Below are 23,940 nucleotides of genomic sequence, written 5' to 3'. Positions count from 1 at the left end.
CCACAAGCCACGCAGGGAGGTAAGGCCCAGATGCTGTTTGAACCATTGTGAACAGGGCACAAAACCAAGATAATAAACCTATGGGTTCTCATTTCCCTAAATATGGCTACATCCCCCACCTGCCTGGAGGCGCAGCAGCCCCCCAGGGACACTGTCGGATTCTGACCAGGCTCAGGAAGGAATTTTACCCCATGATCAGACTGGTATGGACAGTGGGGGGCAGGGGGTTGCCTTCCTCTGTAGTGGGGGCATTGCATTGCCCTCTACCCAGGATCTCTTGAGCATATATTGACAACATTTCAGAAGCAGGACATTAGCTGCTGTGGTCCCCTTGTTTTACCTGTGGCAGACTAGGATATCAGGTCTGTGTTGTGTCAAGGTTGACAACAGTCTTATGTCAAATTTAGATTAGGGATTGTATAGGGTGGTTTGGATAGGGATGATCCTGCCTCCAGCAGGGGGTTGGACTAGATGACCTGTCCTTCCAGCTCTACTTCTCTCTGATTCATCTCAATAAGCCAGAGCATTGGCGACATAGGATCTCCACACACCAGCCCCAGGCAAGAAAGGCTTCTGTCTTATACCAAAGAGGCTGGAGCTATGACCTGGGCTTGAGAAACACAGCAAACTTGCTTCTGGGGAGAACTTCCCAGGAGGGTCCAGCATTCTCCACTGCAAGGCACAGCCATGTTGGCTATACTTTCCCCTGAAGCAGTTGGGACTGGCTGCCAAAGATGGAGGGACACTGGACTAGCGCTGGGCTGATGTCCTGGCCATTCCTGGAGGTGTGTGCACAGGTCTAACATCTCACTGACCCCACCCAAGACTGGAGAGCAGCTGAGACCCAGTCCCATGGCAGCACCCACCTGATCCGCATCTCATCCTGGAAGCAGTGCGCTGCTGACACCAACCACTTGTTTGATACCAGCGAGGCCCCACAGATGTGCCCCTGGCCTTCCACATGCAGGCTGACCTGCCACGGCCACTCGCCCACCTCCGAGTCCAGCCCGCCGACAATCCGCGACTGCTTGCTGTACGAGCGGATCCCGCAGTCTGCAAGGGGAGGGGGAAAAGGACCAAGAAGAAGCATGAGGCTCCTGTTAGTTACCTGCTGCAAATCTCATGGGATCCCCCCGGGGAGTCAGAGATCTCCCACCATTTCTGCAGTTCATTGCTGGTGCTATCAGCACAGCAGTGGGAGCAGAGTTTGCTAACAGGAATGGCGGAGCCAACAGAGTATGCAGAAGAGCAGAAACTATTTATTGGTCCTAAATAAATGTCATAGTGCAAATAACCTTCACTGTTTAATGATGTTACAACCCATGCAGACAGCAACTGTCACAAGGTCCCTCCTGGAGCCTGAATGACCAGATACTCCCCTCATGCCTAAGTGTCCTGATTTGGGGACAGATCCTAGAAAAAACCTGGCCTTGGCCCCACCCTTTCCCTGCACCGCTCACCGCAGTTCTCCTCGTCTGAGTTGTCGGCACAGTCCGGCGTCCCGTCGCACTCTGGGTTCTTCTTGCTCACACACACGTTGCTGCGGCACTTGTAGGTGTACTCACTGCAGGAGACAGCCTTGGCTGCTGAAAGGCAAAAGCAGAGGGTTTAGCCCCATTTTGCACCCAGTAGAAGAGCCCCTGAGGAGGATGCTGGGTGGGAGGTGTTGCCTGAGATCACATTTTGGGCTCTCACTGGGGAGAACAGCCAAGTCCCATGGGTGGAAAGGAGTTTCAGCTCCATGGCAATGCCTTGCATGCCACACTGATGAAACGTGGATCCCACAGGAATCCTACTCTTGGCACTGTGACCCCCCTCCCTCTACAGGATCCTACTTGTGCCCACAGCTCTCCTGACTGGTTTCTCAGGCCATCAGTGGAGACCCTGCTTGTGGTACCTGCCTGGAGCTTGCAGGGTCTCCCACAACAAGCTCTGAGAGACCATACCCAGATGTGCCCCTTCCCTCAGAGCCACATGGTCCTCCTGAGCCCTTCCTCACCCCCGACGCAGTCGTTTTCATCACTTCCGTCCCCACAGTCATCCTTGCCATTGCACTTCTGGTCTTCAGGGATGCATTTCCCATTGCGGCACTTCAAGTTCTTATCTGGACACTCTGGAAAGGAGAGGAAACAGCTGCAAGTCAGACCCAGCAAGCAGGGGACAGAGCCCCAAGGACCCTGCTTTAATCTGCCCTTGTGACGGAGGGGATGAGACTGGGCTTTCAGGAGACAGCTGGGCCCAGACAGACCCTGCAGTTCTCCAGCCCTTGAGCTCTCTGTCCATCTTCTTTCAGAAACCCCTTCCCTTTTCAGCCACTTATCTTGTCCCCTTTTCCACCAAACATTGTGTTATTTTTAATAAAGCCTCTTATATAAGTCTCCTGTGTGACTATAGCCCACATCTGGGGACTTTCCATGCACACTGCAAAGGGCACCAGTTAAAAGGGATCTTCAGAGACAGAGATAAGTTTGCTCCCTCGAAGGAATAAGTGACTGGCCAGCAGAATTCCTATAGAGCTGATTTCAATGCTACCAAAACTTAATTTGATTTTACTTACTGTATGATTAATGATTAGGCTACCTAGAGTCTGTGATAAGCATTTTTGGAAATCTAAATAAGGAGCATATAACAAGACTCTGGGGTCTTTTGTGAGAAGACTAAGACTGCCCACGCTAACCTAGGAGCTTTCTGGTCACTTCTGTTCTTTGGGTTTCTGCTGGACAAGCCAATCCTCTCTGTCTGCTCAAATCAGTTCAGATTAAATCCAGGGTTTTGACAGTTTTAGGTAGCACAGGTTGGATCACATCTAGGTCTCATTACAGTGGCTCACGGCTTTCCCTGCATTCATATGTGGGTCCTGCAGCATGTCAGGTCTCATGGTTGGATGGAGTGCTGGACCCATTACTTACTGCACTGCTCCTCGTCGCTGTTGTCTCCGCAGTCGTTCACACCGTCACAGACCCACATGAGCGACTTGCACCACCCGTTGCTGCATCTGAACTGCTCCTTGGTACAGTCTATGGGAAGGAAGAGGGAAGCGTGAGAAGATGCAAGAGTACTGTGAAATCATCTGCGTGGCCAGAGGGCAACAGGGCCGTGAAGTACCACGACACTGGGACATGGTGGGTGGCACAGACCAGTGAGTTAGAGACTTGCAGTGAGAACATCTCACCCTGCCCCTGCAGCATACCAAGGACCTCCTGAAGCCCCCTGAGCACTCAGCACCCTCACAAGCTGCAGCCCTGCCTGAGAAGGCAAAACAGCTGGGTCAGACAAGGCAACGGCTCGGAGAACTCGCTCATACCGGGGAAGGCTCCGGAGGATCTTACACACGGAAGAGAACTGGGAACCACACTACCATAAAATGGCGACTGATGTTCAGTCCTGCAGATCCCAGATGAATGAACATCAGGACTCATGGCATTTGGATGAGAAGGAAACTTGGGAAACAACAACCCTTCCAGGCTCCCAGGCCAACTCTACGGGTCACCAGCCAGCTCCACTCTTGGCTTTGCTTCCTGTGCCTGGTGCCCCACGCATCAGCCTGTTAGCATAGCCATGTCTCGTCTTTGTAACAGGTTCATGACTGACATGGCTGACTCGTGTCCAGACGGCAGCTTTTCTTATAAGCCAGCCAATTCTGTGCACGTGCATCAGCTGTGGGGAGTCTGAGCAGCAGTCCCATCGAGGGCTTGAGCACCCAGAGAACATAGATTTGGGGATATGCTATAAGAGCTGACAGCAAGTCAGTCATGTGCCAGCCTCGGTAAAATAGCTCCCAGCAGTAACTGTGCTGTACTTGAATGCATTTGTAACTGAGCTTAACCAGCCAGGGCAGAGTCAGAGGTTACAATAGAGCCAGAGAGGAATCATGGAAAAAAATTCTAATTACATGAAAAATTCAGTCAAAAAGTGGCAGACTCCTAGGATGCCACAGGACATCTCTGAGCTGACAAGAGAGAGCCCTTGCCACCTGTAGCAGCTACCCCAGTCCCAGCAAATACAGTCTGTTCAGCACAGTAAAGTCCTGAACTGGAGGCTCCACTCTCCTCTGATGGACTTTAGGCCCCCACTAAAGACATTACTAGGGGGATTTGTGTATTAATCCTGGAGGAAAAGGTTAATTTACAACAACACACACACCGATTCCCAAGCTCAGCTCAGGAAGAAGCCACAAACAGTACCTTGTGCTTCTGCTAGAGATACTGAAATGCATGCCTGCCCTTAGGCCAACCCCGCAGCTTACACCAGAGCCTTGGGGTTCAGATGAAGCAAACATCAGCAAGAAGGATTAAATGGAAGGAACAATATCCCAGCAGGTGGGTGGGATAATGACTCAAGTCAGTGACCTGGCATTGGCTGTCGGCAGAGAGATTAATGGTAACGAAAACCCAGGCCCACAGACTCAAAGGGGATTCTGGAGCCGATCACCATGGAACCGGTGGTTAAGGGAGGTCTTTCCAGGGATAATTTGCTGCTAGACACGTGCGATTCCCCAAACTGGAGTCTGGCTCTTTTCTATGGAAGTGGAAAGAGCAGCCAGATTCATAGCACTTAAAAGACAGGAGCCAAACTAAGTCCTGGAGTTGGACAGCCCCCAGCTGTGGAAATGTCCCTGTCCCCAAACTTCAAGCAGTTCAGACCAACCCAACTGCCTGGCTAGTGGGATGAAGATAACTGTTCAAAGGTACATTTTTGCCCCTGTCCCTCTGCAATACAGCAACAACAACAGCCACAGCACTGATGCCACACATGCAGAGATGAGGTAGCCTCCACATGTCGCACACCACAGAGCCATCGCTCAATAACCTGGCAAGCCAGCTGGCAGAATCAGCACTGTTGCACACTAGAGATCACAAAGTTACAGAGCCAGGCAAGCAAGCGTTAGATTGGCACCCAGGCCTGAATCAAGCTCCAACAATTTGGCAGCTTGGAAAGCTCCTGGATGGACCACCTGGGCCAGAAGCAGGCAACAAAGACCTTTGCTTCACTGTGGCTTCTCTCCCTTGTGGTTCAGGGGACACCTCCCTTGTCTAACTAACTGCCAGCCCGGACCGCTATCTAGAAGCCTCCTGCATTGCCTGACCCTGCAGACGTGAGCAAGCCAGGAGTTCACTTCTCACTCGCTGTGTTCAGCAGGGATCTTCCCAACCCACCACAAGCAAGCACCAGTTGAAGGCACAACTTACTGCAGGAGCGCTCATCACTGGCATCTGAGCAGTCCATCCAGCCATCACAGCGCAGGGCTTTGTCGATGCAGCGGCCAGTCTTGCAGGTGAATCTGCCAGGACAGGCTGTGGACAATGAGGGAAACGGGACATGCATGAGCTTCTAAGTGACCATCCTGTCCTCTTGCCTTCACCCGTTCACCATTTCTTTGCCCACACCCACTACATAGAGGATCCAGGAGGTCTGTGCTGACACAGACACATGCCCCTGTTGGCAGCCTGGGCTATATGTGAGTGCAGTGGATTTTCCAGGGAAAGTCATTGGTGCCCCATGTTGCTGGGCCTAGGATTAGCTGCTCCATCCTGTGCTTTCCTTCACAGGAGCCATTTTTCCTGCATTTGTCAGAAGACACCAACAGGAGATATTACACCAAAATGAACAGGCTGGAGCTCCAGAGTCTGGACATGGATTTCCCAGAGTGCATCCATCTTCCTCATAGGATCGGGGAGCATGAGGCTTAGGGATTCGGCTGGAGAATTTGTAGGGCAGCTGCATCTGGCCAGCCATCAGCAGGATTGTGTGCACCCATCTCACCTGCAACCCCACTGCTCTGCACTCACAACTTACTCCTTTGCCCTCCTGCAAGGTTGGCGCCCTCAGTTTGACTTACGGTCGCTGGAATCGTAGGACAGGAACTCTGCCGAGAAGCCAGTGTCAGTGTACGACTGGTCGGAGTGGAACTGGACTGTTATTCTGTTGGTATTACTTGCCACCACAAACCGGGGACGCTCTCCACAGTACCTGGAGGGGGACACAGCACAGGATTTATTACCTGCTGCAGAGTTACAGTGGAAGAGGCTAATGGAGAAAAGCACAAACTCTGGGCTCCTCACACAAAGTGGTCTAAAAACCACTAGGTTTCTTATTGCTCAGACCATCTAAAACACTGACCAAGTCCAGCACAGCTGGCAGAGGTGGCAATGGCCCCACAAATAGGTGCCTCAGACTCAGCTGCATCTCCCAGCATAATAGAGCTGCAAAGTTTAGTGCTGCATTTCAACCCCTGGTCAGTGCGATCCAGCCAACAATAAAGGGAAAAGCTATAAAACCCTGGGCAATGGCTTGATGCTGGTAAGCTGAGCCGATGCGCCTGCCATGCTGACCAGTTGTGCCTCTCTGCTACCTTGTGCTCTCTTGATTGTGTCCACCTCTTGCCTCTTATTTAGACTGGAGCCTCTTTGGGCAGGAATCATCTGCTTTTCTCTGTACAGCACCTAACACTTTGGAAGCATGGGTCCACAGCTATTGTTCCCAAGAGCTGCTGCTAATAAGAAGAGCTGGTTGCAAAATGCAGAATGAGGTTCACAACCTGAACTCCCACATGTTTGAGAGGGTCAGATCTCCTGCTAGTCAGTGCCAGAATTTTTAAAATAATAGAGCTCATTTCAGCTTAGCGCAAGGTACCTATCATTTCAAACCAAGTAGATAGCTCAGCTAGAGCTGCTAAGCAATGACCTCTAATGAGAGAGAGCTAGCCAGATTCTCACTGCCACTGCACTAATACTGAAACCCTGCCCTTCTCCATGGGAGCTGCCAGAGGGGAACGGCTCCCCTTCCAGTTCAAGATCTCATCTCGGCTACACGTATTTGGCTTTACTGGATGAATGTCTGGTGACAGATAGCTCACTGCCAAGCTATGAGTGTTGCTCACATGTACATTAGTGGCAGTTCTACTCAGCAGCTCCCCAGTAGAGTAGTTTCATAGTAGCTAGGGTCAGGAGGGACCTGAACAGATCATCTAGCCTGACCCCCTGCCACAGGCAGGAATGAATGCTGGGTTCACAAGACCCCAGACAGGTGATCGTCCAACCTCCTCTTGAATTTGCCCAAGGTAGGGGCGAGGACCACCTCCCTGGGAAGCTGGTTCCAGATTTTGGCCACCCTAACTGTAAAATATTGCCTTCTGATCTCCAACCTAAACCTATTCTCCATCAGCTTATGAGTATACAGTGCACCCAGGGATAGTCCTGGCTGCTGAAGGGACTGAGGCAGCTAGCAGGTTCAGACGCTCTGCACAAGCCAGGGGAACACTTCAGGGCAGATCAGACTTGGCAGGGGCAGGGGCCAGCACCAGATGCCTCAAAGAAAGCAGCAGGACTCCACAGAAGGCTGCTTCAAAGCAATCAACCTACTTCCCCCAACAACCTCTTCCTAATTTCTCAGTTGCGACCTGATACACGAGATTTTAGATCCCTTCAAGTCCCTTCCATTTGGTTCTGCATGTTCTTTCTAGCCACACCAATGCCCAAGGCCTTAGATACAGGAAATTCCTTGGTCTCAACAAAGCTGTGGAAGTGACTTCCAGAGTCACATGAAAAGACACTTCCTCAGATTAATTTTCACTCTGCCTCAGGGTCAGAATCAGGCCACAGAGCCCAGTGCTGGGTGCCCAGCACTTACTTCGTATTGCTGACTTCTACATAATCCTTGGTGCAGGTGGCAATGGGGACGCCGGGCTCCAGCACGTAGAACAGGTTGAAACGCACCTTCACGTTCTTGTTACTAGGCACCTGGAAGGACAAGGAGGCAGTGGGGTTAGGAGCAGAGACTCTGTTTTCCTCCTATCTCCTCTGTGACCAACTCTGACGGGAGGTGGGGGAAATTGGGAGCAGAGCACAACTCCATAACGAAAAGGAAAAGGCAGTTATTTTGTATTATCTGTCACTCTCTGCCTTGGTAGGAGCTTCTTAACAAAACTAAGACAATCTCTGGAAATAGCAGGAATCAGATTATCTCTTTCAAGCCAGTGTGGAAAGGGGTTTAAGACGGAGCCCCACCAACAGGCTGCAAGTGTGAGAATGACACAGGAGAATGGGCAGACAACAGCCCAGGAAGGGACACAAGAGCAGACCCGGGCTACAAGAAACTCCTCTCCCTGCCCCAAGTAAGCACTCCTGGATTCATTAGGAGACAATAAGAGTCTAAGATACATTTACAGCCAGAAAAGGCAGAGGGATCAGGCAAAGCTCTATCAAACCTGACTCCTGGCGAGGGCTAAGCCAGGGCAATAATCTACCACCTGCAGTTTACTCCAGACAGCTCCATGGGTTGCCAGAATAGCTCAAGCTTAGTCCCAGTGATCAAGCAAGGTAGTGATACAGGTGCCAACCGTCACCTTGCCAGCCCAGTTGACTTCAGAAGAAAGTCAGGGAAAGGTCCTGGCCAGTGAGGTCTATTTGGGTGTCGAATAACCTCCCCAAGGGAAGGGAAAGCAGCAGGTCCTAGTCAGAACCAGGACTGGATACAGCTGCATAGGGGACTTCCAGAGAAGGGAAAGGAATGGAGAAGCTGGTCAACTGAGTTGCAGCAGAGCCCATCTAGCCTAGCACCCCATCTCCTACCCAACGGCAGATGCTTCAGAGGCCACATCAGAAGCCTTAAAGCTCTTAAATGGAATAGCTCCCAAGGGAAATTTGTTCCCCCCTTCAGCCCGGTCACTTAGGGGTCCATCTGTGCCCTCAGGTACAACCGTTTATCCTGTTGCTTTACACAAAGTAATGGCTGATGCTGTTGTCCACATGGCCTATGGACGGAGGTGACGGTGGGAATCAGGTGTGCACCTGCACATTTTTCCTGCCCTTGACACTTCCCCTCCAGTCCCCGTCTGAATTCTGCTAATCTCTCAGCCTCGGTGACCACCTGCACATCTTGCCACCAAGAGATAATTGTGCTGTGTAACATGAAACATGAGCCAGTTCAAACTACAGACTCGCTTGCCCAGACAGATGGGCCTCAATTTGCCCACAGCTTCTCAGACTCCCTGAGAGCAAAGCTCATTTGACCTTCTCACCTCAATGTCCCACGTACAGTCCAAGTTCGGGGGGTAGTGTGCTGGGTAGAAAGGAGTGGTAAAAGTCCCAGTGGTTCCCTTCAATGTCCCACCACAGCCTAGAAGACGAGCATAATGAAGAAGCTGGGTTAGGACTTGGAGCTACTTGGCCTGTCAAAAGCAGCAATGGCAAGACATTCAAAGCTGCCTTTAACGAGGTTAAGCCGATCTCTGGAGATACCAATTCCAGTCGAAGGCTTGGATTGAACCCGGGAGACCAATTAGGTGGTTCCTGCCAACAACAATCTTCATGTGTAATCCCACATAATTCCTCCCACGCACTCCTTAAGGGGCATCATTAAAGCAGATAGACACACTATGGGTAAGATGAGCTCTTCTGAGAGCTAGGACAAGGGCAGCTTCCAGGGGTCTCTCAACCAGCCTGCAGCATCCTTGCCAAGCTGATGTCAACAGCACAGGCTGTCCCTCCCCTCTCCCGCCCATGACACAAGAAGGCTTCTTCTGCTCACTTTTTATCTTCGGGAGCTGGAAGAATTCGGCCCTGAAGCCAGGACGCCTGCCTTCGGCATTGGTGACCAGCGTGACCAACATGACGTTCTTGGAGGACAGGAAGGTCAAGTTGTAGGATGGGGGATAGCTGCCACACAGCCTGGGAGGAGGGAAGCACAGAGACTGTCAGACCGCTCAGTGCAGAGCATCCTGCAGTGCAACGCGGCAGCTCCCAGCACAGGCACGAACGTGCTCACTGGGTCCTAGCCTCTACTTCATAGACAGGCCCCGCTACGCAGACTCCCAACCCTGTCCCTGCCTCTGCACAAATCCTAGGATTAAAGCAACCGTTTCAGCTGACTTCTGCTCCAGTGTTTCCTGAGCTAGGGAGCAGGCATTGCTGTGGGGGCCTGGGCAGAGTCGGTTCTTCCTCTTGTGTTGCTGAACTGCTTTGGAAGCCACTAAACACTCTCTCTTACAGGTTCCCCTATATTTAGGGCGGCTTTCCTTTCACTCAGCATCATCGCATTACTCCTAGCAATGACCCCTTGAACCAGCCTGGACAGCTGCTCTCCCTCCCTTGTGTTTCTTTTGCTTTGAGGCCTGTAGATAAGGAAGAGGAATGCGATACCCATTTCCCCACTTAACAGAAATGATCAGAATGCAAGAAGTCAGCCAGGCAGCAGCACTCACGTCACAAGGGCATGGGGCTCCACGGGACTCAGGGAGTTGTAGACCTTGATGTAGTCGTTGCCCTCACTGCAGGGCTCCACATCAAATGTCTTGAAAGTCAGGCTGATAATGGAATCAGCGTCAGCCCTCAGGACCCACTGGCAGCGAGCGTTGTTGGGGTATGGGCTGTTGGGGAAGCCTGGTGTGGTAAAGCTGGTGATCTCGCCCTCCTTGGCATGCAGAGAAAAACTGCAACTATCTGCACAGGACAGAAGGGGTGGGGGGACAGGGGTGCAGAGATGGGTTGGATGTCAGAGAACACGCCACAGAAGGGAAAGCAGATAGATGCTGCAAGCAGGTAGCACTCGATTTAAATGGAGAAAAGCATTGCAGTATATCATCCCACGTTCTGCCTCCCCATAAGCCCAGATGTGCTGTATGGAGCAAAGAAATTGTAATGGCATTTGGTTTTCTGCACCTTTAAATTCCCCAGACCTATCCCTGTGTGCAGAGTTCAGCCACCATGCAGACTGTTACAGAGATGCATGGGTTGTGCTCTCTCTTGCTTGTTATCACTTTCCTGGGAAAGCTGCACTACATGTGGCAAAACATCACTAAGAGACAGGCCCATCTGATCCCACAGGTGATCTTGGGGCTCCAGCGAGGATCATGCACTGTTTAGTTTGCAACGAATGCAAATCCTCCCTCCCTGCAAGAGGGAACAGCCTCCTACAGAGACGTGCCCCGCTGGAAGGAAACTCCCATATGCCGGGGCTCTCGTTGGAAACGAGCAATCCACCCCGTGCCCCACTGCAGGGAGATGCACTATAAACAAAGCTGGAGGAGCAATACTCACTGTTCCGGGAAGCCTGGACGATACTGGGATCGGCGGCTATAAGAGAAACAAGCATGCATTCATTAGTGATGAGGTAAGGCCCTGCGCGCTGCCCGAGAGCTGCCGGCTGGCCTCATTCCACAGGGACATCCTCCCTGCAGGCTGCAGCCTGGATGGCCTTCTCCCTTCCCCCAGCATGCCAGCCTGATCCGTGGAGCACCGGACTGAGGGCTCAGAAGCCTGCAGACTTCTGAACGGGAGCGAGCGAGCTGCAGTAAGGAGCTGTCCGACAAGGAGGGAGCTCTGGGCAGCCCCCACCGTGTTTGGACAGGATACGGGATGCATTTGAGCAAGTGGGAAAGCAGAGCGCCATTTGGACCCTCCTCCCCCAGGCAGGCTGGCAGGTGCCGGCGCTCATCCTCAGGGAGGATCTCGCTGCTCTGCAAAAGCAGCACAAAAAGCTCTGGGATTTCCCAGCCTCCGCCTGCCTCCACCCAAGGATCCCCGGGGCCTTAACACAGCAGGTAAGTCTAAGGGATGTGCTCCTCACAACCTCCAGTGTCCCAGGCGCTGAGAGATTCTCCTCTCTCCCACACGAAGCCTCCCAAGCCAAAGGAACAAAGTCCTCCTTCCTCCCCAGGCCTCACCCCCAAAGCCCTTTAGGACTGCTACTCTCCCACAACACGGCTCCCACACAGACCATGTCAGCTCTCCCACGCAGCAAGGGCGGCCACCCCCTGATCGGTAGCACTCTGCCTCTAGAAACCTTCCTTCCAAGGTCCTGCAGGGTTTGCCTAATCATGGACCTTTGCCCCTTGCAAAGCAGAAGCCATCTCCGTCTTGCACATGCCCCCACACCGAAGCAGCAAAGAATGCTGGGACTCACGGAAAGCAACCACCGACTCCACTTTTAGCGCCGGATTTCGTGATTTCAAGGTCAACATTTGCATCAGGCTCTGCTTGTTAGCCATGGCTCTGTCCAGTGCCTCTGCCTTGTGTTTTGGAACCATGAACTCCGACCAGTAATAGGCAATGACGCTGCCTTCACTGCAAGGAAAAAGGGGGATGCATGGTATCAGCATGCAGGCCATGGGAAGGAGAGCAAACAGCAGGATGGTGGAGAACAAGGACATTGTCCTCAACTGATCAGTGGGTCCACTGATCAGTCCAGCTCTGGAGAGGAGGTCTTGGATCAGCTAAGCAAGTAAGCTGACCGTGCACAGCTGGAGCTGTCATCAGGGAAGGTCTCTGCCACACTGAGCTCTCTGGAGACCTTGCTGCCTCTCTCCGCACCCAGGGTCTTTAGGCAAGAGCAATGCTGATAGCAAGAGAGCACTGAGCAAGTCTGTTGCTGCTCTGTGAGTCTGATAGAGTAAGCTACCATTGTGTTTCCATTCTCATGTAGCATGTAACGAAGGAGACATATGCACGGTGCTCTCTCTTCTAGACTACACAGTGTTCTCTCTTACTGCTTTTCCATGATCTAAAATACAGGGGCGTTTCACTGGGGGTTTTCCCCGAGTATGGGAAAATAAAAGGCTACTGCAGCAACAGCTGTGACTTTTCCATGTACAGCTATGGAGATAAATGTGCCCTATGACAACCCAGGAGAGTGACTATTAACTCCTCCTTTCAAGAGGGACCAAACTTCGTGTTCCCATGCACCCACCCGTAGGCTCAGGGCACAGCACCCACCTGAATGCAGTTATTTCTGTCTCCTTGTGATAAGGACCGATATTTTCATTGCTCCTGTAGATCTCCTCAACCTAAGCAATGTAATAGAAACACACTCAAATATGCAGAAAAGCAGCTTTAAAAAAAAGCATGAATGGGTCAATTCCCAAAAAGCTTGGATATTAAAGGCACAGTCAGGCTAACAGGCTTCAGAGCATGTGTGCTTAAAGGCAGGCCCTTGAGTCGGTATTTAGAGCTCTAAAAAGCAGTCAGGGGATGAAGGCAGCTGTTTGAGGCATTTGCAAGGACCAGAGGTTTGGAAGGGCATCCTGTAAACATCTCAAGAGAAACAGACCCATTGCCCTTTCCACATTTCTGAGCTTGGCGTGGGTGGTACCAGGACTTCAGCATAAGACTGAAGATCTCAGGGGAGAAAATGACAAAAGGACAACGTAGAGGACACAATCCCAGCGGCAGTGACAACAGAGCCTCCCCCCAGTCCTGGGGCAGCCCCAGAGGAAGGAGGCAGTGCCTTACCGTGCTCTTCACCTTCTTGGAGAGCATGGCGAACTGGGAGCTGCTGGAGTCCTCATAGGCATCGAGGAAATTCCAGTTCAGAATCCGGAGGTGGCCGTTGTAAACCTTCTGGACGGGCACGTTTCGATCTGGAAGATGCCAGTGGAGAAAGAGAGAGGATGTCAGGTGGCAATTAGGCCCTGACCTGCATGCTGATGGCAGTGTGAGAGCTGGAGCTAGGGGCACGGCGTTCCCTGCTTCCTGTCCCTTCAGCTCCGGTACTGAGTTAATGTCATTTTCCTAAGCAAAATCCTTGGTTCGGGCCCAGATTTTAGAGCAGGTTTTACAAAAGGCCAATAGCAGAGCTGGGAAGAGTACCCAGGCATCTTGGTCCCCAACCTCCTGCTCTAACCACAGATAGTCCTACCCTTTTCCCACCCACACCACTTGATAGCTCAGCTACAAAGCCTCCCACTGCACAGGTACTGCTACCACCCTGCCCCAGAGAGAGCTACAACAGAGCTACAACCACTCTGCTCACAGAGGAATACAGATCCCTAAAGGAGCTCAAACTGCAAGCTCTCTGGGGAGAAGTCGGCTCTCACGCTGCATTGTACAACAGAGCCCTGGTCTAGGCTGGAGCCACAGCTTCCACTAGGTGCAACCTAAGTGCTCCCAGACGTGGAGGCATCAGGGGCCATGGGAGAACCTGCACTGTAGGGGCCCGATGTAGGACATGCGGTCTTCCTCTGGTGCTAGGATGGGAAGTGTTACACTCACATTTGAAGTGCCAAACCAGCAGGCCAACCAGGAGGGAGAAGAGAAAGATGGCAATGAGCACAACGGTGACCACCACCCATCGTTTCGGGCCACGCTTCTCCACTGTCTTCGGATTCATGGTGGGGAGGAACTCAACCCCTTCCTCCAGGCCGTTCATTTCCTAGAGGGGAGATTGAAACACTGAGCAGGGAAGCTCATTCCTACAGCAAGTGCATGAGAAAAGGGGGATGTCAGGGCCAGCAAAGCCACGGGGCTGAAATTTGGAACATACAAGGTCAAAGCTTGGCTTTGCTGCCAACTCACACAACCTCACTCACTGCACGTTGGTGCCCACCGCCCAGGGTGTGTTTAACTGCCCTTCTCTCCTTACATCAACAGCCCCCTGTGCAATGTTAAAGCAATATCTGAAAAGTAAAGAAAGCAAGTGCTCTCTTACCACTAATCTCTAGAGTCAAAATACCAACAGGGAGCTTTAAGTCATTGCATCATTAAAGACAAGACCAAATCTTGCAAGGACCCTTGTCTGCAAAATACAGATATCACAACTCTTGGCTAATAATCACGCACATGCACACCGAGAAGGTCCCTGCTCAATGAGATGAGCTCTGCCAGGGGACCGGGGAGACACTCAGCCCAGCAGGAAGAAGCACTGCCAGGAATACAGACCACAACTATTCCAAGAACATTGTCTTCAATCTGATAAAACTGGAACAGAAAGTCAACCGAGGAAAACATACGTCACTCCTATGCGTCACTCCCAGCCTGGAATACAGACACGCTGAGCTATAAATAACTTTCTAGTAATCAGGCGAATCAGCCAACTTCCCCAACAGGAACTCGAGCAGCTCTGACATGACCTGGAAAGGGCAAGTTGGTCCAATGCCAGCAAAAGGAAATGATGGGCTAAGTGTGTGCAAAACTGATTCTTGAAGAGATGAAGCCAAGGAGGATGAGGAGATCCATTTTGGGCAAGGCCTGGCTATTATATTGGTCCATGGACGAGGGACGCAAGAACGAGGAGACAAGACACCTGGGTCCCATCTCCACTGCACCTGGTGACTCTGGGCAGGGCAGTCGCTCTCTCAGGAGCACAGGGACATTTCGATGTCAGAGGCTTAACGCAATGACAGCTGCAGCGTGAGGGTAGGCTCTGTCCCTGCCACGGCTTCCAGCGTCTGACACGAATCCAGGTACATGAATCCAGGGTCCTCCCCAGCTCCTGCTCTGGTGCCAGGAGCACGTCTTCCACCTGCCTTCACCAACGTGAGCAGAGTAGCACGTACAGGTAAAAATAAAGCGCTACTCGCAGAGCACAATTCTGCCCAGGGGAAAGGACAATGGAGAAGCTGAATAACACACAACAGAAGCTGGCCGTGTCGCTCAGGGCAGTGCTGAAGGGGTTCAGAGCAGTGCAAGGCCTGTAGAGAAAAGCACCAGATGTATCCAGGGGCACTCGTGAGGCTTCAGTCTTAGACACAAAGGCAGGCAAGTGTCAGCCTCTTCTACAGATGGAGAAAGGGCGGCACCAGGAAGACTTGCCTACAGTCGCAGCCAGCGAGAGGAGGGACGGACCCACGGCTCCGAGTTCCTGCTCTCAGGTGTGCCCAAGACAAAGACGCCGGGAGCCAAGCTGCAGCCTTAGCCAGGCTTCGGTCAGGCAGACTGGAGTTGGCACGCAGCAGGCGCCAAGCTCCGAGCAGACGCGCCTTCCCAGCAAGCGCAGCACCCGAACCACGCTGCTCGATCACGCGGGGAACGAACATCGCTCCTTAGGCGCTGGGACATGGTCACAAAGGAGCTTCAGGGCCTGACTCACCGGCAGCCTGAACAGCCAGAAACCGAGGGCGTGGGGGAGAGGCACGCAGCTCGGCGCTGCGCACAGCAGAGCTTCAGCCACATGCAGTTTCATTTTCTCACGGCCCTGCTCCTAGCTTCACCAATGCCTGCCCACCGCCACCCCACCCTCCACCCCCGAGCAGGCTCGTCTGGCCCTGAGGAACCAGGAACAACCTGTGCATTTCCCTCCCAGACAGATACTCAAGGAGTCTCATGCTTTCGGGGCTGCCTCTTGCACAGCAAGGTCTCCTGAAAGACAGCAAGGGTCTCAATGCTAGGAGGGGGCATTCAAAATCTCAGGGCATCTTTCAGAAGGGCCAGACTTTGGGGCTGCAGTTCTACTGCTGAATTGCTAGTCCCCAGCAGAGACCTGTGCACTGACAGCTCATCAAAAATGGGCTGCAAGTCTGTGCTGAAGGCATGTGATCTGAGAAGAGCTGCCAGGTTGAAGGTACCAACTAACCCATCTTGCTTACCATCTCCTTTTGCACATCTGGATCACCCTTTACTGCAGTCATTGTAAGCTCCTCCTGCCTGTCTGCCCTGCTTCTCGCTTCTGCAGACTCAGAATATAGCCGTCAACCCCACTTCCCTGTCCGGCTGTGTCGCCCACACACAAAGTTACCGCATCAGACAAAAGCACCTCCCCTTTGAAGCACCCTACACAACCTCTTCCCCCCTCCCCCAGGCCTACACAGGGGCTCTCAGGCAAGGAAGGGCAAATCAACTAAAGGGCAAGTCAAGGCACATAATCCTGTTTAAACCCCTGTGTGGCTGCTCCCGGCTCCAGAGTGAAGGGGCTGTAGTTTAACCTTTCTCTACATATACATTAAGAGTGTCCCCTTGCAAACAAGCCCTATGTATCTGCACTTGGTAACTCTTCATAATGCTCTTGCTCCCTGCTTCACTTACCAAACAGCCACCAGTCTCTGCTTCCTGAGCTCTCGCCTCCCCATTCCCAGGATTTTCTTACTTTCCATTCTGCCCTGGCAATCTCCAGAAGCCCTCTCTCCTACACCACTGCCTTGTCTACCTTCCAGCATAAACCGCCCCGGTCAAGGAACAGGTCTTACTCCGGATCTGTTGAGAACAGGTTGTAAGCGCTTATTAAAATGGTCGCTTGAAAACCATCGCCATCCTCTAGCACCGTTAATGTCCTCATCAGGTGCTGCCAGACTAGACAGTCCCAGCATCAGATGCACGTAATTAATAGAAAGCTGTAAGAGTCTGATCTAACCGATGGCACCTCCATCAGTTCTCAGAAATGGTTGCAATAGCCCTGGCCTGGGCACCCCTTCGGCTGCGAATTTTTTATCATAGTGGTACTCACCAAAGCACAGAGAGGAGCAGAAGAATCACAAAAGCATTGCCATCCAGCACTGCTATACCCAGACAAAAAGAAACGTGAAGACAGACCTAACTATCACCAAAGGAGCTAGTATAATGGGCAAATGAGTAAGGCTGGACAAACCCCGCCCATAAACCAACACTTCTTGCCTGTTCCAAAAAAATATATATTAAAAAAAAACAAACCACTCTTTATTGTCCATTTCTGGCTATGATCAAGAGAAATGCAGCAAAGAAAAATGTCATCCTTACAGGGCTGATGCACAACCAAAAGGGATGACAAAACTGTTGTTTTGTTACCTATTGTTTTTGCTAAAGCCTCCACCGCTGCAGCTGTATTATAGGCAGTCTGAGTTGTCATCTAAATGCAACGAATTATCCAGCCTGCAGAGAAGAGTTGTGAAACGCAGGCCCAGAACACAAACACAACTCACTCAAAAGTTACTTTTTTTTTAAAAAAAGCAAAAATCTCATGATTGTAAAACCAGTTTCGAGAGTGCTTGGGGCCTGATTCATGATCTTTAAGTGCTTTGGGAAGGCAACACTATTCTATTGGGATTCTCAAAAATCTCCCAAGAAACCCTGTTCTCCTGAGCCTGCCAGCCCAGCTCTCTTTGAACTCCCCACCAAAACTAGCTCTAGTACAGCACAGGATGCTGCCCACAAAAGCCTTATTTAAACGACACATCCCAGATTACCAAGAGGAAAATGCATTTGACCCATTGCTAACTTTGTCAAGAGCTCTGTGGAAGAAATTATATTCCTCTTGTGCCTCTCAACATTTCCTAGTGCTCCTGGTTACAGCAAAGAACATGCTAGTGGGGCTCATAGATGGGGAGGGGAGTTTACACACTTGCTTTGAAAACACGAGATCTGGGCATAACCTGCTGTGTCGCAGCCCTTCAAATGTCCACTTAACTCTGCTGAACAAGGCTAATTCCCCCTAGGAGAGCCCTGCTCTCCCTGCAGGGCAGGTATCACAGTAAAGGGCTCCGACCAAAGGTGGCCCAGGGGCACCGGACCCAGGCTCCATAGGCACTCCCAGCCTCTCCTTGCCTTGGGACACTGAGCCCTGGGGAAGACCAGCAGCAATACCAGAGGTCTGCCAATCTTCCTCCCCTGGAAGGATCACCAGCAAGTTATCGCAGTAATTACTTCAAAGCCTCCAGCACAGACCAAGACCCCACAAGGATCTCAGCTGTAGTAATGCATTAGAGTATAATCCAAACAATGACCCTGGAGATAAAATAATTAGACACAGAGCTTGTACCTTAAAGGATACAGGGCATGCCATAATTGCTGCTGAGCTGGATCCAGAAGTTAATAAAATGTGTGAAGAAATCAAGGAAGCAAAAAGAAAAAATAAGCTCATTGGTAACAGCAAAGCAAATAAATTCTCACAGTTCCACTGGATGGAAAACAGAAACTAGAATTGAAAAGGCAAACAGAGGAAGTGCCAAGGCAGTTTGACATAATTCTGCAAATAAATGTGCATTTTGAATACGAAGGACATCAAGATGGCGTGATCAATGGGGCAAAGGAACTATCGAGAAAAGAAAAGTCAACAATTTGAAGAAAGATGAAGATGATGCAAAGCTCGCTGCTGCTGCTGCTGGCCCCTGCCCCAAAGACCTTACAGTCTAAATGCATCACTCCGGACTAGATCTGCCCTGCCTTCCTGCTGAGCGTGGGACTGCTGCTGAGGAAATACGGCCCAGCCAACTGCTCCCCCTGCCCCACACCCAAGCCCAAGCAATGGGGCGCATGGTCAGCATTGCTCCATGCCACATTTGCTGCTTATGTGAGAAGCAGGAGCAAGTGAACAGGGATTATTTCCTTGGCACCAGTCCTGGGATTGTCAAGGAAGCAGCACTGACCTGGCCAAAGGGGCAGCCTTAGGAGTGAGGTCCAGGTTGGAATGAGGCGAATGGGCAAAGCCCCCCTCCCTGGGGGTAGCTGCCTGGCAGGGAAGCTGGCATTGCTGCTGCCTGTGCCATACCCAGGCCGCAGTCACACAGGCGTCTCCTGTCCCCAGGGCTGTCAAAGCAGTGCTTTTGGCCAGCCAGGGTGTTCTTAAGCAGGCTTTTTATTAAAAGCCTGGTAACAGCGAGGATTCAAATCATTCAGAGTCAGTCCAGTCCTCTGCTCCTGGAAACGCATTCCCCTGCATGGGTTATTGCTGTACACTTCTCCGCCTGTCCTGCTGCAAGCCAGCTGTTGCATAACCCGTGGGCTGGTTTCCTCCGTTCTACCTCACTGAATGTCCTGGCAACTCAGCTTCAAGCTGCATGACAGAAACCTGCTGCTGGCTGTGTCACAGCTGGTGTGTTTGCTCATCGGTGAGGAGTCACAGTCAGTCAGCGGGTTACCAGAGAGAGAGCCAGACCCTGCTCACTTGTCACGCTGCCCCGGACACGCGAGGCCACTGGGAACTTCGACCCATACACCCGGCTTCCACCAGCTTGCCTGGGCACCAGTGCCACTGCCTCCTCTGTAGGTGCCGGTGATTAAACAGGAAGGAAAAGGCCACATGCAAATGGCAACGTGACAGAGGAAAAACGAGACTAGAAAACCCACAAACCAAACAATTTGCAGTTACAGTAAAGTTCCTCTCCCCTCATCCTGTTTTCAGTCCTTGATCTTACTTGCTAGTGGGTCCAGAGCCCACAGATCTGATCTCAAGCTAGTATCTGCATAACGCGAGGTTTAAAATATATGGCACATGACGTCCCTAGCAAGCTAGAGGATTTTAATGAGATTTTTCTACCCCTCTCTCTGGGCAGAAGCCTCACTAATTCATGCCAGGTGCTGGCAGAGGTAGGCTTCAATCAAAGCCCGGCAGTCAAACTCACCCTCCTCATCAGAGCTCTGGCAGAGACTGGATCAGATCACACAGCCTACTCTCAGGTTTGCATTCACAGAGCCTTGGTAGGCTGTCTCCCAAGGGTGTGCTGTCATTCATAGGGGCCTGCTCCCTCTGAAGTAGCCCCTTCAACACACTGACCCCCACTCCCCAAAGCAGAACTAGGCAGAATTCAGCAGCTCCTAATGGTACAGCACATTGCTGAGCATAAGAGTCCCAGGATGACAAAAATTAGACACCTAGATCTCATCTCCACACTTACAATCATGCAAAATGACATACACGGTCGGGAACAATCTTCCCTTTGCCACTAGCACCCGTCACTGCAGCAGAGACACTTCTCCCTCGTCCTGGAGGTCATATTGGCATTACAAACATCACAGATGATTTCAGACTGTCTCCTGTACCTGCTTTTTACCCAGATTCTCCAGGATTGTGTGTCCAGTATTGAAGTGTTACAAATCTCCCATCGGGGAAACTGTTCCAATACAATTCCCTAATCAGAAGCTGCCCTTGATGCCCTGCCTGGATTTGACTCATTTGCTTCCAGTTTCTCCTTGTCCCCCTCACATCACCCTAGAGACTTCCTCTGGGTCCCAGTAGCAGCAGGCTTCAAACTGGTGCATTAACCCATCCAGTTAGGCTGCAGCAGTCTGTGACAGGGTGGGAGCAAACAAGCAAATGATTTAAGGGGCAGCAATCATCTGATGGAGAAATCAGGTCTCAGCCCAGGGGACACTGCATGTCCCGACTAGAGGGAGAGCCATCGCTTGGCTCAGCAAGGAACCGTGCTGCGTTTCCCAGACACTGATCCCCAGGCACAGAACACAAATGCACTGTCTCAGCCTCACTCCTCAAGTCCCGTTTTACTCTCCTGCACTCTTTCATTCTTTCGTTTTACTCTTTTTGCCCTGCACTGCTTTCATTCAGGAGTCTCAGTCTTTACAAAAACAGCCTAAAGGGATTAGGAGCGAGGCACCTGGCTCTGTTGGGCTGCTCAGAAAATCCCACTCTTATTGCTCTCTGTGGCAGAGGGGATTATTCTTGTTTCACAAATGGGGAAACCAAAGGAAAGGGAGCAAGTGATTGTGCAATCCCCATGATTCTGCAATTCTTGTGACAGATGGAGACAAGGGCCGAGTCCAGCAGGCAGGGCACTAGCCAGGGACTCAGGAGACAGATGTTCGATCCCCTGCTCCATCACAGTGGCCATGGCCTCAAGCAGGTCAACCTCTGGGGCTCACCCCCATTAGGACCAGCAGGCCGAAGCACTGCCCTGCTTCACAGTGGCAGTATGAGGACGTGTGCGTTAATGACGGAGATGCTCAGATCCTGCTGTACAATAAAACAGAGAGAGGGAAAGAGAAGCCAGCTTCCCCAAATCCCAGTCCCCTGCAGGAACTGAACAATCCTGCCTTCCCCTTTACAGACAGACGCCAACCACCACCAAGGCAGACCTACAGATGCTGCTGGCTGAAGACAGGGACTCCTGGCTGGCTCTGGGATGCACAGTGATCCTAGAGCCCTCCTGAGTGATCAGCAGCCTGCGTGGAAGGGGCTCTAGATTTGGTTCATCCATTACAAGAGCACCCATCCACACAGCCAGTCGTGGTAGCAACACATGCACCTTCCTGTGTCCTTCATCCATCCCTAGTGATAATCTTTATGGCAAGTGAGTGTTACCTAATAGTACTAGAGAGGGGGACACTGCAGGCTGTACTGGCCGGAGCAGAGAGGACTGAGAGCCCTGACCCTGGGTGCCGGTCCCAGCTCTGGCAGGGGACAGGGGGCTTTGTGGTACTGAGCAGGGAAGCCAGGAGCTGGGCTATGATTTCTCTGCCCGGCCCAGTGGACATCACTCAAGCAGGCAGCATGCTAGGGAGCCGCACGGCTTTCCCACTTCTGCGTGCTGATAAGACAGCTGAGGCCAGAGCAAGGCTGCACACACCATGCGCCAGCAGCACCCCAGCTCCTGCTGCCCAGCACTCAAGAGTGAAACAGCCATGGGGCAGTTGCTTCTCCCCTGGGGGTGGCTGCTCACTTCCCTGCAGTGTCTGGCATGGAGGAAGTGGGTGGCTGTCAGAGTGAAGAGCCTCCCTCCTGGGAGCCAGCAGCTTGATGTGATTCTTGTCTAAAAATACAATCTGGTCAAACTGGATGGTGCAGCAGTGACTAACGCTGCCAGCCATGAACCCAGGAGCACGTGGGGCATGTGGGAGAGGCAGGCATGGCAGGTCCTTGCCCTGGGAGGCATGCACTGAGAAGTGGAGGTATCAGACTGCAGAGGGGAGTGGATGGGGTTCCCCCTTCCCGCTGACAGCTGGTGCTGCGTGCGGAGCATGGTGTGGCATCACTATGGTGACTCAGATGTGCAGAGGATCACGGGCACTTGCTTCACCACCCGGCAGGAGCATTGTGGGCAGGGCAACACAGCAGAGCTCCGCCCACAGGCACCATCCTCTCCTCCCCAAAAGGTTGGGTGACTACAAGCCCAGGTAGCCCCTGCTCGACTAGCACATCTACCCCCACCAGGGGCGACAGGAATGAATTGCCTGGCACACATGTATGCACCTCTGTCCTCTCCTGCACAGGATTAGAAAGGCTCAGCTACATGTCATGGGCCCTATACTGCTAGCAGCAAACGGCAAGAGTCCTTCAGTGCAAGTGGTACGGGGCTGTGCTTTTGGAGCGGGGGAATCAGAGGCTGTCCTACCCCTGCTGTCCTCATACTGCTCCGAGTGGCCAAACGGCAACATCCAGAGCTGGAAACCAGACAGTGAGCACCCCAGGCAGGAGGTGTGTGCGAAGCTGCGCAGGTCCCAGGCTGCCAGTGGGTCTTCCCGCACACCTGACCCACCCCCAGCTCAGGTGACAGGAGCAGAGTGCAACTTTGCTCTCCGCCCCTTCCTCTGCTGCTTTTCAGTAAAAAGCACAAAAACTCTTTAGTGTGACAATACTGGCAAGCTGCTGCCCTACCCCCAGCCAGGATTCAAACCTGCAGCCCTACACAGGAAGATCCTGTCTCCAGCTCCTCTACCAGCACAGCACTTTGGTACCGTCCCAATCAGGCAGACACCAGGGACCAGAAGCAAAGGGTGGGAAGGAGAGATGGGGGACTGAGTCCCAGCAAGGTAGGAAAGCCCAAACTCAGCTACAGGCAGACTCGAGTGGCAGGAGGCAAGGCTAGAGCAGCAGTTATCCTCCAGCACATTCATCCTGCAGACACTGGAAAAGCCACCCATCGGTGAGGAAGGCTTGGGCCAATGCTTATTGCTTGGCTTCTCCCATCACCCAGTGCCCCCACAGCACCCTCACCCAAATCACTGGGCGCTCCATGCTAAAAGCCATGTTGTGGCATTATGCTGCTGCTGTCACTATGTTACTCCACCCAAGGTCTGCACCCACCCCCAGGACACCCATTCCTGAACCCCAGAAAGGGCTCAGCCCCCCCCAATCCATTCGTGGTGGGAATCCAAAGTACCCTGGAGAAGGGTTAGTTTGCACCTCTCCAGACCTGGCCATGTGTGGGACCAGCACCTCAGATCAGCCTGCAGGTTCGGGCTTGTTTGGCTGCTGCACCACAGACACTGCAGGACAGGAGGCGATCAGGAAGAGCGAGCCAGGAAGTGAATGAAAGTGGGGCTCGAAAGTCAGTTCAGCTTGGGGACAGCGTCAGGCATCCGAACCCACATCTTGGTGCCTCCCATTGCTCATGCAGATGGGCGCTGGGCTCTGTGCCTGTACAACACTGGCACTGGGGGGTCCTGTGCCATGACTGAGGCTCCAAGGTGCTACATCACCATGAGACACTTCCCAGCAGTCTCACCTGGAGATCTCGGTCTAGCACCAGGTGCCCGAAGGAGGACAGCACCATGGGGGTGTGGCGGGGAGGGGAGGGAAGGGGATTGC

At 52.3% G+C, this 23,940-nt stretch overlaps 1 protein-coding gene across 5 annotated transcripts in view; it reads right to left on the bottom strand.

Annotated features, from left to right (window-relative positions):
* ST14 (ST14 transmembrane serine protease matriptase) overlaps window positions 1-23,940 on the bottom strand; it is a 58,182-nt gene that overhangs the window by 4,617 nt on the left and 29,625 nt on the right. For 4 of the 5 annotated variants that reach the window (XM_019490176.2, XM_059720057.1, XM_019490174.2 and 1 more), the window contains exons 2-16: window positions 13,986-14,145; window positions 13,227-13,354; window positions 12,711-12,781; window positions 11,902-12,062; window positions 11,037-11,072; window positions 10,202-10,439; window positions 9,529-9,668; window positions 9,020-9,117; window positions 7,630-7,739; window positions 5,840-5,970; window positions 5,190-5,294; window positions 2,910-3,017; window positions 2,000-2,113; window positions 1,461-1,586; window positions 867-1,053 (exon numbers count right to left, since the gene is read on the bottom strand). In XM_019490176.2, the coding sequence (XP_019345721.1) occupies window positions 867-1,053; window positions 1,461-1,586; window positions 2,000-2,113; window positions 2,910-3,017; window positions 5,190-5,294; window positions 5,840-5,970; window positions 7,630-7,739; window positions 9,020-9,117; window positions 9,529-9,668; window positions 10,202-10,439; window positions 11,037-11,072; window positions 11,902-12,062; window positions 12,711-12,781; window positions 13,227-13,354; window positions 13,986-14,142 (1,910 nt within the window). In that variant the 5' untranslated portion in view covers window positions 14,143-14,145. The remainder of the gene's footprint in view (window positions 1-866; window positions 1,054-1,460; window positions 1,587-1,999; window positions 2,114-2,909; window positions 3,018-5,189; window positions 5,295-5,839; window positions 5,971-7,629; window positions 7,740-9,019; window positions 9,118-9,528; window positions 9,669-10,201; window positions 10,440-11,036; window positions 11,073-11,901; window positions 12,063-12,710; window positions 12,782-13,226; window positions 13,355-13,985; window positions 14,146-23,940) is intronic. The other variant, XM_019490172.2, reaches the window with a different exon arrangement.

Source organism: Alligator mississippiensis, chromosome 16 (assembly GCF_030867095.1).
Source record: "Alligator mississippiensis isolate rAllMis1 chromosome 16, rAllMis1, whole genome shotgun sequence".
NCBI classification, from domain to species: Eukaryota; Metazoa; Chordata; order Crocodylia; family Alligatoridae; genus Alligator; species Alligator mississippiensis.
This window is presented reverse-complemented; position numbering and strand designations above follow the sequence as displayed.